At 40.4% G+C, this 17920-nt stretch overlaps 1 protein-coding gene across 22 annotated transcripts in view; it reads left to right on the top strand.

The window, feature by feature from the left end:
* Positions 1-17920, top strand: part of IQSEC1 (IQ motif and Sec7 domain ArfGEF 1) — a 344442-nt gene that overhangs the window by 256401 nt on the left and 70121 nt on the right. For 3 of the 22 annotated variants that reach the window (XM_080607015.1, XM_080607006.1, XM_080607005.1), the window contains exon 1: positions 17388-17546. The exons of the other annotated variants lie outside the window; for them this stretch is intronic. In XM_080607015.1, coding sequence (XP_080463141.1) covers positions 17482-17546 — 65 coding nt within the window. In that variant the 5' untranslated portion in view covers positions 17388-17481. Of the gene's footprint in view, positions 1-17387; positions 17547-17920 lie in introns of those variants that run through there. 22 annotated transcript variants of the gene reach the window in all.

Here is a 17920-nt window from a genome sequence, read left to right as displayed (position 1 = left end):
GAGCACAAACAGGAGTTGGGCTTTCAGTGCCCTTTGGTGAACTGTGAGAAGCAGACAGTGCCAAGCTGCCTTTGAAATCTCCCCCTGAGTCCTGGAACTAGATTTTAGTCCTTTTCCAGAAGCTCTGAACCCTGAATTAGTTTCTAAGGTGACTGCCCAACTATTTAAACAACAAAAAAAAAAGGGCAGCCTAATTTGGGATTTAAAATAAATTTCTGAAGATCTTGGTCTATTGCCCATGGACAAAGCAATGAATACCATGACCTCTCATCCAGATCGCTTAGTGAAGGAGGTCCTTGATAAACTTTGTCTTTCATTGTTTGTTCGTGAAACGTGCTTTATGAAGTCCAGCTCTAAGTATTAGCAGTGATATTAACAAACAGTGCCAGGATTGAATTAATACAACTAATGCTATCATTTGGGTTTCCACCTTCTAGATTCCTACCAATCACTATCAATACCAAACAGATATTTCAGACCTAAAAGTCATATATTGAATTGAGACTAGGTAGAACAGCAGAAAAGCTTTTGAGTCATCTCAAATCAATACTCATTTGTCCTCTTAACGCTTTGTACATATTTATTCTTTTAATATAATTTGACTTCCATGAATATGAAACTGTTATTCCCATTCCCTCAGAATTAAATATTTATAACTGCTAATGGTGTATTTTGCATTTTTAAATTTTATCTTGTTAATATTTATAAATTCTTGTACAAAATGCACTTGCATTTCAGGCATTAATGTAGATGTTATTTTCTTACAGAGTATCTTAATATAACAAATATAAAATCTGGGTTAGAACATGCAGTAAAAAACAATATATTAGCTTTTACTGTATACAGAATAAATAAAGTAACGTGATGTTTTTACTAAGCTACTTAAATTCATTCATTTCTTTCTGTGGTTTAGAACCTGTGAACGAAATGAAACAATTCATCTGTATCCCATGTACTCAAACCTCTCATCAGCTGAGATGCTCAGCTGCACCAGGTGTTTGATAACAGAACCACTTCAGCGTCAGTGGAACTGCAAGGTTTTATGCCAGTGTTGGACATGGTCGAAAACATTTACTGTATTTTTTTCATTCACTGCTCTTTCTCTCCTCATTTTGTATGCTCTTTTGCTTCAGTAAGATGCATGCTGGTTTTGTTATTCATCTGTAAATCAAGAGCAACTCTGAAACAAACTACATTGGAAAAACGCTGATGAATAATACTGCTAATAATGATCTCTCTGATATTTCATGCTCTAAAAATTCCCTGTTTAGATTATCCATATGTATATTTGTACATCAATACTTTCTTCACCTGAGAAGGGAAGTACCTAAAGGCGTTTAAAGCTTTTGTTCGAGAAAGGCATTACACAAAGCTGCCGTGCTGTTTCTCCACACTACAGCAGGGTGATTTCAATGCAAATTTTTCTGTGAAAGAGAGGGTACCGTATTTCATCATTCTGACAGCAACCGTAAATTGCTCTCTTGCCAGGCAGGAGTAAGTTCTGGCAAGATGTATATGAGAGATTGGAGGAAAGACATTTTCCAAAGTCTTAATTGATTGACTTTTACTTTTCTACAACAGCACAGCTTAAGCAAAATGTATGGTTTGTCACCTGATCTTAAATTCTTCCGTATGTGCAAATGACATTGTAATCAGAGAGTAGCAGGAGGAACCATTCAAAGGTGAACGGTGCCAAACAGCTGACACCAGGAAAGCTCTGTGTACACTGACCTAAATGCTGTTTAGCATTGTCAGGTAAGATAGTACCCAGGATATTTGGCTGAAGAATTTTAGTCTAAAATGCCAGATTTATATGAAGAGAAAGAAGCAGAGACGTATAAATTTCTCTGCATTTGTTTCTGTTTTCAGCAAGCGAAACTAGTCAAGTTTTACCTCTTAAAGTGTTTCTGTAAGAGCTGGCTATAAATACTGAACTGAGCAATTTCAGTAGAGACTTTGTTCTAACTCTTGTCTCTAAGGTTATTCTGCTTCTTGTCAACTACATGGTATTAGCATCCTACTTGAGGAATGGTGGCTTTGTGCTGCTTGGTTCAATCTGAAAGGCTGCTTGGATTCCTTATACACCAGCCTTTCTATACCATAAAACAAAAATGTAAATCCATTTTGAATAATCTGTCAGAAATCATAAGCTTTATATATTTTAATATAATTTACTGGAAAATCTGTATTATTTCTAGCATTTAAATAGAATGAGAAGACTAAGTGAAGAGGGCGTATTACCCAGCAAACTTTCACGTTAGTTTTTGAGATTGATTGCTACATATTGCTTTAGATTTAGGGCCCTTTTAGGAAAGGTCACCAACAGCAGTATATGGATTTCAGGTTTGTACCTGGTGTGTTATGCTTTACCTGTAAACATAGCAATACCTGCAAACAGGGGCATCTTCCCTCATTTGGGCCTGAGCTAGGCAGTGTGAAGCTGTAGTGATTGCCGATCAGCTCCGATGAAGCTGATGCTTTTGCAGTTGGTGAGGAGCTTGCATCTGGTTATGAATGTAAACAGCATTGGTTGAGCCCATGGAATATTAATATTATTTCAGGACTGTCTGTAGTAGCAAGATCAACTAACAGCCTCCTATTTTTTGAACACAACAAAATCCAAACATGTTTGAATAACTGCTGCACTGACAGCATGGCTGGGGGAGTTTGGATGAGTTAAATCTAACAATCCCATGGAGGCCCAAAAAGAGAAAATGGTGCAGAAAAAGCTGACAAAGCATGGCTATGTGCACAACTAACAGTGTATAATAAAATAAAATTCAAAAATTCTCTTATTAAAGCAGCAAGAAAAAACTAATTTCAGCATCAAGCTTGTTTTTGTCTGGCCTCTTGATTAGACTGCCTGACCACACTTTCTAGAAATGAACCAAGATGATATGCTTTTTTTGTGCCTTTGCCTTTCCCCTGGAGGGGAACATTCTAATGGCTCTGGCAAATTGATTAAATTAGGTTTTGAATGATACAGACTTTGAACATTCACTGTATTTCCGGATGCTTCCGGTAGAAGAAGCTAACTTGCTTTGGGCATTTGTCCCCCGCCTGGGAGTTTGCCAAACTCTTCACTGCTAGCAGATCTATTCAAAGCACTAACTCTGGGTACCAGGCATCCAGAAGGCCTTGCTAGCTAGAGTTTTTATCTGAATTCTGCAGTTTTTGCTTTCCCATGAAGTCAGGTCTTCTGTACTTCCTCCAGAAATACAGAGGGAATTGGCGCCTATAGAAGAGGAGCTGTTCTGTGGGCCACAACTGTCAGCATGCTCGGAAAAGTGTAAATGCAGAAATATATTCTCGAAAACAAAACTATCTATAGAGTCTTCTTTTCTTATTAGCATGTATGTTCTGTGGCTGTAAACAGAAGTGAAACTTGTAGCATCATTACCATTTGGAAGAGAAATTTTATTTCTGATCATCCAGACAGAGCAGCGATGGCATTAAATACAGGGTTCTGCATGGAATACTGTTGTGGTGAGTGCTTGTAATGCGCCTTTTATCTTAAGTATTTGGGGGTTCATTGCTTTACGTATACTTGTTTGTATTAAAGGGAGGGTAAATCTAGATCTGTGAAATGGGCAGTATTTTGTCTGAGCTCTTAAGGTAATATCTTAGGCAAGTTCCATCTGGTTGGCAGTGCAGCCTGAAGGGATCTTAAGTAGCACTGAACGTCACAGTGTGGAAGGCTACTCCTTTCTTTGATGCCAGTGGTACTTGGTCCTTTCAGCTGTTGCAAGCTGCAACTTCCGTTCTACAATCCTAGCGCTATGAAGCACAGTGAGTAAGATGCACAAATAGCAGTGCATATCACCATTTGAATGTTCTCGTCAGACTTAAATACATTTTATATATAAAACATCTCAGTGCTGTATCAATGAAAGATGATGGCATCTTTGAGAAACGGCTACCCAAGAACCATTTGTTTCCCTTCAACTTAAATCTCTGATGAGGTTGGGGAGTCTTGGTGGTTTCATCCCCTGGCTCAACACAATGTTAGCCAGGAGCTTGTGTCGAAATGAGCAATGTCATCTTCTCAGGTTTCTCTGTGTTGGGAAAGACTTCGCAGATGCCATTGGACACTTAAACAAAATCCATTTCAGGGTAAAATCTGAGAGTTTTAGGTTGTCACTCATACTCTTTCTACATCCTTCAGAATGCTTTTTTTTTTTTTTTTTTTTTTCCTCCTGTGGACTTCAGGAAGAATCCACTTGAAATAGCTCCAGCTTGGATTGTTTGATTATTTCATTCCTTCTGGCTCACAGGAGAGGTCTTAAGACAACAGAAAAAATGGATGCTTTTGAATACTTCGCTGTTACTGAAAGCTAATTTGATCAACAACAAAAAAACAGCAAACACCTTTGTGCTAAAGTATATGTGAAAGTTGCTGAAAGTAACTTTCATTCTTAATGGCCAGAATATGTTTGAAAGTAGACATTTAATATGAAGGAAGTGTAAGGAAACACCACTGACTAAATACCAGGATAGGCTCCGCTGACTTCATAGGCAAGTTCAACACAAAATGAATGACCTCATTTATATCTGGCCCAGGGAAATACATTGTTTTTTCCAATATGAAGAAAGAGAATCATATAAATAAGGTGCATCTTTTCTGACGGTTTAAAGTTAAAGATTTGTCATACATCTAAAAATTGTTATTTCTTGAAACTCATTGTGGTGGTTAACAAAAGACTGCTAGGTGATTTGGAAGAGAAAATATTGAAATGATTGTACAAGGAAGGGACTGATACAGTTTAGAAGCATTAAAAAATCTTTGCAATTATTTTTGAAAAGTTTTTCGTAACTATTGACATAAAAACATGGATTTTGTTGTCAGTGCAGAAAGTTATTAAAATAATACAGAGTAGCAAGATAAATTCTGATTTTTTTCTTTTCCTGTAGGAAGAAAAATGTCATTACTTTAACTCAAGTATGACTGAATTTCTAAAGATGATTTTAAACTGGTTGAGCAATGCTTCACGTTTCAATTAGTTTGCAGTTCATAATTTAAACGAGAGATGGCATAATATCCAAGCTGGTGATGCAATCAAATAAATGCAAAAGGCTTCTAACCTGTCTTTTTGAGCTACAGTAATCTTCATTTTTCTTCTATCTCTAGGAAGACAGAAGTCTGTTCCTACGCTTAAGTACCATTTTTTTTTAGTTGATAACTAAATAAATAAGTGCTTGTCCTCCAATTCTTTCATTCTTTTTGGTAGGGTGACAAACAGGAATAACCGCAGCATTACGGGTATATAGAAATAACATGAGGTTACCAGACTATCCACAGGTAAAAGTGGCCACTTTCATCGTATTACACTTATGTACTCCATCAGTTATTTAAAGAGCATGTCAGAAGTCAGACTGCTAGCTCAGTAGGCTGCTTTTATCTTGGACTTGAGGCCCAAAGCGGTAGTCTGCTCTTAGTGAACATAATGGGGTGTTTTGACAGTACTGAGTGTTATAAATGTCCCTTTGGGATCATAGAGGTGGATTTCAGAGGCATGGTCACTGTACGTTGCTGCTAGGTGATGTTCTCAAACACTGCTGGAGAACCAGGAGTGGCTACGTGGTTTTGCACAATGGCCACAGCCGGTGACGTATCACTTGGGCTCAGGTTTCCACCAAGAGTAAACATTATCCTCGTGTTTGTTCAAGAAGAACCCATCTGCCGAACCTGAAAACAGGTTTTCTAGAAAAGTGTTAGATTTTGTCAGCTCTTTGGTTTCACCTTTTTTGGTTCCCCTGACAATGTGCTGCCGTCTCCTGTGATGAGTATGCATTGTGGCTTTTGCATCTTAAGCTCAGCTTTACATTTGAGTTAGGGTGGGAGTCCAACTCTACAGTTGGTAAAATATTGTTCATATTAGAAATATCTGTGGTCTCTAAATGATTTCCAGCATACGAAATAGTCTATTTCATCCTCATCCGTACTTTGGGCACCCATCAGGCCCATGAGATGGCGAAGCCACAGGCAGGTTTCCACAGAATACCGCTGGCCAGAAGTGGATATCCTTACCCTGCTGCCATTTCCTTGGAGCAGGTCGTGCTCTGCCCTCAGTTACCACTGGGCAATCCCACCCACAAATTAAAATGTTTCTTGTGATTTAGTTTTCAGGATTCTCAACCAACAGATCTTTAAGCATGCTGAGAAAAATTCTACCAGGAGGAAATCTCTCTGGTCAGCTAACTTGAGAGGATACAAAGTGAAAAAATTGCCCATGCTCTTGCAGTCACATATGTGTGTGGGGCTGAGGAGGAGGAATTGCAGAGTCCCTTTGAGTCCAGGGCATTCTTCATTCTTATTAATAAAGGTAACTGACATTGGTATAAACTAGTTCACTGAATAATCTTATGGCAAATGCCAAAGATCATCCGTTTACAACAGCTTCCTCATTCTGTCTTTCATTACTTCAGGGTTGTGTTTATTTGCCAAGTTACTGCAATTTGTAGCATGGGCACATGGAGTAGAGGAAAAAAGGGAGATTTTCCCTCCTTACAGTGGCAAATAAAATGAATTTACATTGAAATGACTTCCTGTTTCTAACCTCTGGATTGTTTAGCAGCTTTTCCTGAGACACCTGGGGGTGGTTTTTTATCATAAATCAACTGGCTGCATTTGATATTCTTTGTATGTACCAACTGTTGACTCTACTATGTAATTAATTAGCATAATCGATAACTGCACCATGTAATTAATTAGCAAATGGCTTTTCATTTTCTTTTCGTCTTATTTAGATGAGACTTATTTTATTAAATATTTTCTGTGACAGAGCAAGAAGTCAATCAAAAGTTACAAGTGCCTTCAGTAATGGATTGTACTGTGGAGTACTCCCTTTGTCATGGGCGACAAAAACCCAATTCCCTTTGCTGTGTTGCCTTTTGAAAGCAGTGGTTTAAAATACGCTTTTGCTTACAGTATAGGTCTCTTAATACACACATGAAAAGTTGTGGGGCAAGTGGCAGCTGGAGTTCTGCGGGAATGTTTCTTGAGACAGGAGGAGAGCTGCTAGCAGGGGAGGCTTCTGGTCAGCCAGCCCTGGCTGGCGTGTGCCATTCACTGAGCTGTGCTACTGGTTTATCTTGGGTAGTCGTTCTTTTGGGACTTTCTTTTTTCTTTATTTATTTTTTAAATTCAAAACAAGGATTGCAGTAAGCAGTAATTTGAGAAGATGCGCACTTAGCATCCTGATATCTCACTGTTGCCTCTGCAGTCAGTGTGCAGCTGTGCCAAAACACAACCCTGTGCAAGGCAAGCTTCAGGAGCTACGCGTGGCCAAAAGGAAACAAAACAGATCCTGCTCATTGGTCAATAAATGTGTACGTGCATTGTCATATGCAAATTGTTTCTTCTGCTGGTATTTTGCTAATCTCGCCTTGCAGAAGGTTCAGGCAAATCTGGTAGGAGCTTTTTAAACAGAGGCCAGTGTCCAGGGGCTGCTTCCTGCACATTCCTGCTGGTCTGACGGCAGGGACACGTGGGGCTGCTCTCACTGTGGCATCACGCGGGGGCTGGCTGCAGGTTAGCTGAGGGAGGAATGGCCTGGTACCTTCAAGAGGAGGAGTGGCTTGCACTGAAGGGTTTCAAAGAGGAATTTTCCTGGTCCCTGTGTTTTCTTAGCACACCAGTATAGGTCAGTGTTAGAAAGAAGGTAGTTTGGAAGTATGTTTTCAGAAACGTGTTTGGAGCTGCGTGTCTGTGATCTATACGGGCATGCTCAGCATGGCAAGCTAAAGGACAGTATTTAAGGAGAAATCTGTGAGAGAACAAGATGGAACAAATATTTTACTCTCTTTATGATTGAATTTATCACTCTGTAGTAATACATAACCCGCCTCTAAATCCCTGATGCACTGCATGTAAAATCGAGCAGCATAATTTCAGTTTGGTATTTTCCAATCATTTCTTTCATCGTCTTTAATAATGCCTAGTAAGGCAATGTAACACTGTCCTGCTCTGACACAGTGTGTCTTCATTTTCAGGTCGGAAAGGTGCATAGCAGGTGTATTTTTTGGTAGAGCTCAGGGCTGGAAGCTGCCCAGGGCAGCTGTTGGGGCTGCAAGCAAAAGCAGACGTCTCAACTCCGTCGTACCGCTCTGCTCTGCTCAGAGCTTGGGCAGAACAGGCACACTTGTGCTCAGGGCACTGGTGCCATGCCCATCTTCCTGTAGAAGTGACCAGTGTCACCCAGTCTTTTTTTTTCTGAGTTCACCCAAATCCCATAGGGAGGACAGCATAATGTCCTGTGCTACCCTCTGGCTCAGGTGCAGGAAACTGCAGAAGTACTACTGTTGTAACATCATTTATTAGGCTATTTATTCTGCATTAGTATGGAATGTTTCACTTCTGACGTGTGTGTTTATTGGCTTCTCCTCTATTTTTGCTTATTTACGTCTGGCTCAAAATACTATTTGAAGTATAGCTATAAAGGTTACCATGGGAAGAGTCAATATTTGTTTGCACAATTTACGCTCGGCCTGAACGCTGCTTCCTCCACTCCCTTTCTTGCAGCTGTCCCACATAACAGTTTTTATGGCTACTCAGTCGAGTTCAGGGACTTGAGTCAATTAGTGGAGGCTCGTACTTTGTTACCACACACAGTGGTATTGTCACTGCAACAGCTGTTTCCTAGGTTATGTGTGTGTGTATATACATTTCTATGTATATATTTATATATATATACGTAGGGTGACCTTAGTACAGTAACTCATTTTGCTGTGCAAGAATTGTTAGTGAAGGTGGTTTTGGTTTGGTTTTTCTTTTTTTCTTTTTTCTTTTTTTTTTCCGTGGTGATCACCCTTTGCCGCATCCTAAATAAAATTGTAAACGTCAGACCTTCAGTGAGCTTTGTGTGAAGGGGCTCTATAGGGCCTGCACAGAGCAGTTTGCAGTATCGGGCTGTGAGCCTAAGAATGTGCAACTGCTGAGAAGTGGCACGTCTGTAAATATTTCTGCATTTTAATTTAGCCTTCCGAGTGATACGGTGCATCTCCGTGGTGACACATTTAAAAGTAGATACATACACTTCCTGAGTTAAAAAATTTTGTATTGCTCAGCGGTGCACTAATGCTGAAGCCTGGAAAATATTTTACTAAAATACTTTTAAATATAACATCAGGCCAGTAATAAGACCTTCCTCTTTAACCTTCTTCTTAATCATTTGCTTAAATAAGCAGTCAGTAAAAAAAATGCTTTCTTTACATTAAAATTGGATTTTTGTTCAACTGTTATATATACAAAATATATTTATATATATATAACATAACTAATATATATTTATATCATATACAATCTTATGTTTATATTACATGCTTATATTTATATTAATATATAAAATGTTTATATATGTGTTCTATATGTATAAATAATGCATATATATGTGGGACATTTCAGTGATGCTTGTCATTGTAAATACTGTTTGAAGTTAGTGGTTGCTATCAAAATAATCAACTGTAACACAATCTGAACTTCAAGTAGAAAAAACTCCGTATTTAGAATGTTACTTACAGAAAGACAAGTCGTGGAAAATATGTGCTTCTACATGGTGTGTGCTGTACACATGATTTCTCAATATAGCACATTATACTGAGTCAGATGTCATTAATGCTGGTATAGAAAGACACTCATACGGAACATAAATTAGCAACATCCAGATATTTACTTTAACACTGACTAGTACTTACTTTTGTATACCTTCAGACAGTATTTTTGAGGTTTTTAACTCTTCCACTTTTTTTTTTAAAGCAACACAATTCTGTGTTTCCCAGAATTAGAAAAAAATCATAAAGCCATATTAAAAGTGGTCCTGTATTTTTATACTTCACTTCAGTGTAAGTACAAAATGCAATGGGCACACACAAGCTCACTCGTCTTACTGAAATTGCAAATCGTTCAAACAAACAAACAAAATAGAACCCATTCAATTCTAAGCAAACAAAACTATGCTTTTCTTGGGGATTGAGAGCTTTTGAGATGATGTTGATGACGTGAAGCATAACTAAGCGTTGTTAATCTCGGCTGTCCATTAAGCCCAAATAAATGCTTTTCACAGAGAGCACATTACTCCTGCCATAAAATGAAAGTGGAAAGAACAGGAAGCTGCGGGGAACCTTCTTGTATTGTATATTTATAAAGGATAGCTTGGTATCCACAAGGTGCTTTAAGAGCATTAATATGCTGTGTATTAGCTACCTGGATTGTAGGAATCATCTCGATGTTCTGGTTTTGTCCAGCCTCATTTAAAGACATTTCAATCAGTGACAAGTTTGCTAACTACTGCCTAGGCTGTGTATGGGGCTTGGTGTCACCCTGTGCCTGTGGGTTCTCCTATGGCTTTTTTTGCAATGGTACTTAGTAATACTAAAATGTCCCAGGTCATAATGTTTCCACTATAGTCTCATTTGGTGATAATACCTGAATATAAGGAAAAATAGTGAAAGTTTACACCTTAAGTGGGTCTTATTGATACTAATAGCTACTCGATGTGCAACTGCCCTATACAAGTTGAAACATCCAAAATTCACCTGCAGTAACCAGATTTGTTTTAAATGTGTTCATGTCTTGTAGTACACCCACACAGGAAAATGTGGCTGCAAGGGGGTGAGGAAGGTGCAGAGGTGAGAACCAGAGCCCGAGGGGAGGCAAACCACTTTCAGTGGTACTGCTGGCTTAATCTGACCGTAAATCTGCACTGTTTCTCCAGTAAAGGAGAATTACTGTAGTCATTTACTATGACTAAATAACAGTCAGGAAAAGGAGCACTTCAGCTGCCTCTCTGTGAGGTCTGTGGTGGTGGAGCACCAGTACATATTCCTTACATCCTGAGTTCCCCATCCCCAAACCGCACAAACCCACTGCCTGCCAGCCTCACTCAGCAGTGGCACCACACACGGAGCCAGCACAATCCTGGGTCTGTGACTTCGTGTTGCTGGAGCTCACCTTCCCATCTCTGCTCAGCTGTGGGAGCTCTGGATTCACCGGAGGACTTGGCACTCCGAGTGAGAAAAACGAAGGAGCCTATCGCACGTGCGGAGACAAAGGACTATTAGACGTGTAAGGGTGTTGACAGACTTGTAAATTGCAGTCACCTTCTACTCGCAGTACAGAGTCCTGCCTTTATTGCCCCTAAGAATGCAGACCAAAGGTTTTCTTCTCCCTTTTACTGTGTTTTGATATACAATTCCTGGCAATAATAGAGTGACCTTCTTAGCTTACAGATGAATTTCGTTCCAGAGGGGCTTTCTGGCTCCTTGTCAGTCTGTACTTTCTTTGGGGGATTTCCAGGCATCTGCTATCCTTCTCTCCATGGATTTGTATGAAGAAAGTGTTTTCTCTTGAAGACCGCCGCTCACTGTTGGTTCACTAGAGTGCAGCTTCTCCTTCTCAGGTACAGCTCCACTGCTGGGTGAGTCATGGCAGCATCGAGGACTGCTGCAGGTCTCTGGGTTAATTATTTTTTTGAAAGGGAGGTTGCATGGAATTCCCACACAAAAAATTATCATTCCACATGCCTACAGATCTGTCAAAATAAATGTTTAAAAGCTTGACAGCATTGTAATGAAATGTAATTATCTAATAACTGATGAATTTTTTGGAACACCAGAAGCACGTCTTGCTGTGAGTAGCACTAAGGGTAGCATAGGCAGAATGAGTGACATTAAAAGATCTTCTCAGAAGCAGCATGATCGGTTTTCCATAGTTCTTTGAAATTTCTAAACACTGTACTTAGATAAAAATTCTGCCTAATATTATTTCTTCCGATGTTGTGCGTGTGGATGTAATCAGTCACTGTTGTAGTGCACCTAATAATATCATTTACAATAGTTTTCCACACAAGGGAGGGTTTGTAGGATCAGCTTCTGTCACAGAGGGACAAAATCAGGTCAGACTATTGACAGCAGAGAATTTTGAGTCAGGAATCCTGGCTTTGGACTAATGGTGTGACTGTGATGTAATCCTCTTTATGCTTTGCTTTTCTCATCTCTGAGATTTTGTATGTTTTACAACTTGCTGTAGCTTACTGGGTTTTCTGGTTTGCATGCTTCTCCACTGGATGAATTAGTGTATCTTAGTGTTTTGTAACAATTTTAGCACTGTGTAAATTGCTTTTTTCTTCCAAAATTATGACTCTTATTCAAATCTAACCAGAGCTAAAGACCCTGCAGACCCCAGACTTTCACCAGTAGGATTTCTTTAGAGGGGTGAAAAACAGATCATTGTTTTCTCCCTCTCCAAAGCTAAGTATCGTGTTTTATGGAACAGGATAAAGAAGCTGAATATGTAGATCCATTTCATTTTTAGTTCTCCCAGAACTAAAAGATGACAGTTATTCTAATTCTCTTCTGTTGTGCTTTATGCTTTTTGTGCTTCAGTATTCCCATCATTCACCTAGGGATAATACTATTTTATATTTTCTAAAGGTGTGGTGTGGTTTTTTTGAGACGTGTAGTAGAAAAGTACAGTTTCCAGTCTACAGCCTCTTGAAGTCAGTGCAGATTTCCATCGCCTTAAATAGGCTTTGGGTCTGTCCTTAGAAGAGCAAAGCGACTACAAAGACTCATTGTTTTGCCTGCTCCATGGCAACCGACACCATAAAGCCTTTTCCCAGATGTGTTTATTTAAAGGCCTTTTAAGTTCAGTTAAAAATGAAGTTGCAGTTATTGTTTTAATGCTAATTTTTGTATATCAGCACTAAAAAAATAGTAAGTGAACTAGGACACAGCCATAGGAAATGAGGGGGCTTACATGAGAAAAGATGAAATCAATTTGGAGGATACAAAACTAGGATAAATACAGTAAAGTGTTAGCTCTTAGAGAATTACTTGGCATATTTGAGAATTTCTATGCAATTCCAGGTCATGAGGGAAAATTATCACAGTATGCTATGTTTATACAGTATAAGAATCAATTATGTTTATTGATAATTTTCATCATGCACTGTAAGTGAACATTGTGAAAAAACATTGTACTGTACATTCTCAGAACCAATATATCCCCATATTTTTTAAAGAACAGTTTGTTTTCCTTAAGTGTACAGGTAACTGTGGAGGGATGGAGGGTAAGAAAAGCCAAGAATACATCGGAGGTTCGGGGGGGGGGGGTCTTTATGTGTTAGCATATTTTTTTTCAAGTGATGAATTGCATTAGGATCCCCCAAAAGCCCACTGAGCGAGGAGTGAGGTAATTTGGCCTGTGTATGCATTTTATTGTCTGAGGCTCCATGGTTGTATTTATACTCTGTAGTATACAGACAACCCTAGTTTCTTCCTCTTTTTTTTTTTTTTCTTCCTGGTAGCACTTTGCTTTTACTCAAACAAAATGCAAGATAAATACCCATTTCAGCCTTTTAGATCTTGGAAATAATGGTGTATTAAATGTGATTAAGATGGGAATTACCCTTAAGCAGGGTCATAATTACTGTAGATTTAGATGACATGTTATACAAATTGCTGTGTGCTCATAATTACAAATTGAGTTTGTTGCACTCTGGGGGTTTATAAACTTTATCTTAGCTATTAACACATTAAATAACTGTGATTTATGTAAATTACTGGATATACCAAAATTTCAGTGTTGTGCTTAATTTAAGGTTTAATTATGTTTCTGTATTAGAAATAAAATACAGTTAGCTTTAGCAAGGAAAATTGAATAGTCTAACATTCACTACTGAGGTGTTAAATGCCTTAATAATGGTAGCAAAACTGGAGCTGCCTCCGTGAGTTTGTCATTAGTATTTACTGGTCACACTGGCCAAAAAACAGGGTGAATGAACCAGTTGTCAATAGTAAGCCCTTCCTGAGGCCAGCCAGCCTGCTTGCTTCATAGCTATTTACCTCTAAATTCTGGCCTGATCTAGCAAGTATGAGTTCATAGTGTGAATCTTGATTTACTTCCTCTTACACAGATTTTCTAGTTCCTTAATTTCTTCTTAAGTCAGACAAATCTTTTTTTTTTTATTTTTTTTTTAATGAAGCAAAGATAAGTTTGTGTTGTACTGCTAGTTGTGCTCCAACAATATGCCAGGAATAAGAATGCTAAGGTATGAAAACTTACTTTCCTGTCTCCTTACTCTGCTCTGCGTAGTTGTACAGTGCCTTGGTGGCAGCTCTAACGCCAGCTAGATGGCAGCTGGCGAACAACAGAGTATACAGCCTCTATCAGTCACATTGGTTCTGCTAAAGCTTCCTACAAAGTGCAGATAAGTGGTATAGATGTTAGCATGAGCTCTGCATTGTTAGATTCTCTCCTGGCCCCCCTCTTCTGAAACATCACCTCTGTATGTTTGGCACAGAGCAGAAGCACCCCACCTATATAGTCGGGATAGCAAAAATATGTAGCCGTGTACCACCAGAAAATTGTCCTAAAAGTCAAGCCTACCTGTCTATGAAAAATCACAACCTGCCTGTTACCTGCTGGATTACACGCTGTGGATTGTGGTTCAGCAAAGATGGATTTCGGATGCTTAAACATAAACAAAAAATCCCTTGCAAAATAGTTGCATCGGGCTGCCTTACCTCTGAAACCACAATGCCATCTGCATAGTGCATCAATAATTTGTTTTTCTGTGTTTAATTTCCCTTGTTGGAATACATGTGAGATCTTGAATATGTAGATGATTTTGGTATTTAATCTCTGCTTCAGGTTGTAAGGACTCTTACTGAAAACAAGAAGTAATTTAATGCAAATGTTGCAGGAAATTTGGGGTTATTGAAATTGAGGGTGGGGGAAGCTATAACAATTATCCATGTAATATTTGAAATGGGGTATGTTAGTGTTGATTGGCTGCTTGCTTATCTAGCACCTTTGTATCAGTAGAAGGAAGATTCTATTTGGAAGAGGTTGAGCAGAATCCTCAGAAAATTCTGTGACTGCTTTTGAGGCCAGAGTGTCTCAGCTTCCCTTTCCAGTATATATCCTCCTTCACAGCCTACGCTCAGACTGGCTGCATTGGGTTACTTCTCTGGAAACCAGTTTCCATTTAGCAGTTGGCTTGGGGACTGCTTATGTCTGTTTTGGATTTGTCTCTGTTTACAAGTAGAGACGAAGCTTGATGCAGGAGGGCGTTGAGTCAGGATGAGAAAAAAGCGGAATTGTTGCAGTGTCTGTCTACCCCAGAACGTCAAAGACTTCTCTAGTGAAGAGACTAAGAGACCGCCTGGATAAGTATTAGATGTTGAAAGCCTGCGCTGCAGTGTAAATAGTCTCTGGTTATAGACTTGCAGGAACATTACTATCAAAACAGTTAGTATAGGTGTGCCCTTCCTTAAAATATTTGAGTTTCACTGAAAGCTGGTTAAAGCCAGGTTTATTGGAATCCATGCCTAATGCTCTCTTTAGGAAACTATGCAAAATGCACATTCAATCCAAAGGTTTAACTACGTTTAGGTACAGTTGTTTTGATTCTTTTATCATCCAGACAGATGTGATCAGTTCTCATAGTATGTGTTGTAAATAAGGGGTTATGTTGTATACACAGTACAAGGTACAGCTTAGCCTTTTAATCTGCTCTTTCTTGTGCCTGATTTGTTGAGCTACATTTTTAGTTTCTGACTAAACTGAGTTTTCCCAAACTACAGAGATCAGGCAGTATTTGTGCTGGAATATTTTCATTCCTAAAAAGTATAGTGCAAATTGCTCTCTCCCTCCAAAAACTTCAGTAAATACTGTGCAAACGATTATGAATGAAGCTTTTAGAAGTAAACTCACTGACATCCCCTGCCCCCGTGCCCTCCCTCCTCCCCCCCTCCCCCCCCCCAAAAAAAAAAAACCAAAACTCCAAAACCAAAGAGCACCAACCCTGCAAGAATGGTTCTTGTTTTCCTAATGAGCTTCCGGTTCTCCAGTACTCTGGCATCTAAAGAAGACAAGGAGTGGCTGTGGTTAGCTTGCCCAGCTTACATAGACATGATGCTTATTTTGATGATGGGAAACTTAATTTGGAAAGCAAGTTGTTTTGACGGTTCTATGAAATGTTTTCACAGGAAACCCAAAACTTAAAACTTGTCTTTCTTTCTTGTGTTATTACAGGATATTAATCACATGGGCCTTACTATTTTTTGAAACACTCGTTTCTTTGTACCTGTGGGTAGCAGTATTTATCTACTGGCTTTATGGTGCATTTTCAGCTGTTTCTTTTGACCTGAAAAACTAAAAATGCTTTGGGAGTAGTCTTTGTAAGTTTTGAAGAGCAAGTACTCTTCAAAATTATTTGTGGTGGAGATCAGCAGAGGAGCTCAGCGTTTTGAATGGGAGCAGGCAGCTGGTAGGTGATGTTCCCTAGGAGCAAAGAGCCCTGGAACTGGCTGACTCCTTAGCGCCCAGAGCCTGAGTTAACCTTCCAGGTACACTGCAAACCCTCTCTTTTCCAGGCCTTGAGGGAGGAAGGCTTGGAAAACATCATAAAGCATAAGCATTTTTGATAAAAACATGTAAAATATTATTATGTGAGAGAAATTTATGTAATTTGTGTCCTCATTTTTGCAGAACTGTGGTTTCTACAGAAGAGGTGTGTATAAATTAAAATGCATTTTACAGTATTGTCGGAGATAAGATGGTTTTCATTTATGAATTACTGAGTTTAATTAACTCTGCTTAGACTTTATTTCTTGCAATACTTTAATTACTGCAGGGTGAATCTGCTTCAGAAAAAAATAGAAGGGATCTGTCAAATACAGTGATTATGAAATACATATATATATTGTGTATGTGTGTGTGCGTGATTGTAGCGAGGAGTTAGTGCCTGCCAGAACTTGCTTTACCACTGAGCTACGAGTTTTTGGAGGTAGTGGAAGTTTCCTTCCATTCCCACTTAGAAATGCTGAGGACATGATACAGCAAAATCGAGAAGCTTTCTGGGTCAGGATTCAGTGAAATGGCCAAGGATAATAAGACCTGAAAATCTTTTTTGAATTATTCATTTTTATCGAAAAACCTGGTTCTGATAGATCTATTTTTTCTTGTAATAAATCAACCTCTCCTCACAGAATGGTTGTTCTCCTGTCACCCGGCCTCCACAGCACTTGGTGTACTGTTACCTTTGGTACGTGCTTCACAGGATGGATTCGCTTTTTGCCTTGTAATTGAGAACCTCAACCCATCCCATCGCAGCGCGACGCAGAACAGAAAGTTTTATTGAAAGGAAGCAGGATTCGGACTGTTACGAAGTGGAGACGGTGTCTGAATGCTTGTGATGTCGACAGCACCGCCCCGTTTCCTTGCCCAGGCAAGGGGACACGCGGCGGGACGTTTGCCACCGTGAGGCGAGTGACTGAGGCGGGAAGCGCGCGCCCGTTGGCGCCCCGCGTTCCCCGGGAAACCGCCCCGTGAGCGCGTGCGCGCGGGCCGCCGTGCACGCGCATCCCCCCCACGCCGCGCGCGGCCGCTGAGGGGAGCGGGCGGGGGCGGGGCGGGGCGGGCGGCGGGGCGGCTATGGTGGCGGTGCCCGGCTCCCCGCCCGGCACTCCGGCCCGGCCATGTGGTGCCTGCACTGCAGCTCCGAGAGGACCCAGTCGCTGCTGGAGCTGGAGCTTGACAGCTGGTGAGCCGCCGGGCGTGGGGCCGGGGGGTGTGGGGGGCGTCCTGTCACACAAAGGGCTGCTCCCGCCCGCCGCCGGGCCGGGCCCCGCCGGGGCCGCCTCAGGGGCTTGGTGCCCGGTGCCGGGGCTGCCGCGGCTCGGCGGGGGGGAACGGGTCCAAAGGCCGCCAAAGCCGGCGTCCCGAAGAACTGGCGCAAGAAGAGCAGGCGGCTGGTCTCTCATGTCCGTGTGCACGTACCCCGTGTTGTTGTGCCATTAACTGTTTAATTAACGCGTCCAAAGCACAGGGCTGCAGGACGCTGCTGCGAGCCGCCTGAAAACCAAACACACGAATTCTTTTCGTGCGCAGGTTGTGGGAGACTGGAATAGTTACCCT

The sequence above is a fragment of the Anser brachyrhynchus genome (assembly GCF_964034855.1).
Source record: "Anser brachyrhynchus genome assembly, chromosome: 10".
Lineage (NCBI taxonomy): Eukaryota > Metazoa > Chordata > Aves > Anseriformes > Anatidae > Anser > Anser brachyrhynchus.
Note: the sequence above shows the minus strand (reverse complement) of the source record. Positions and strands in the feature narration are given on the sequence as shown.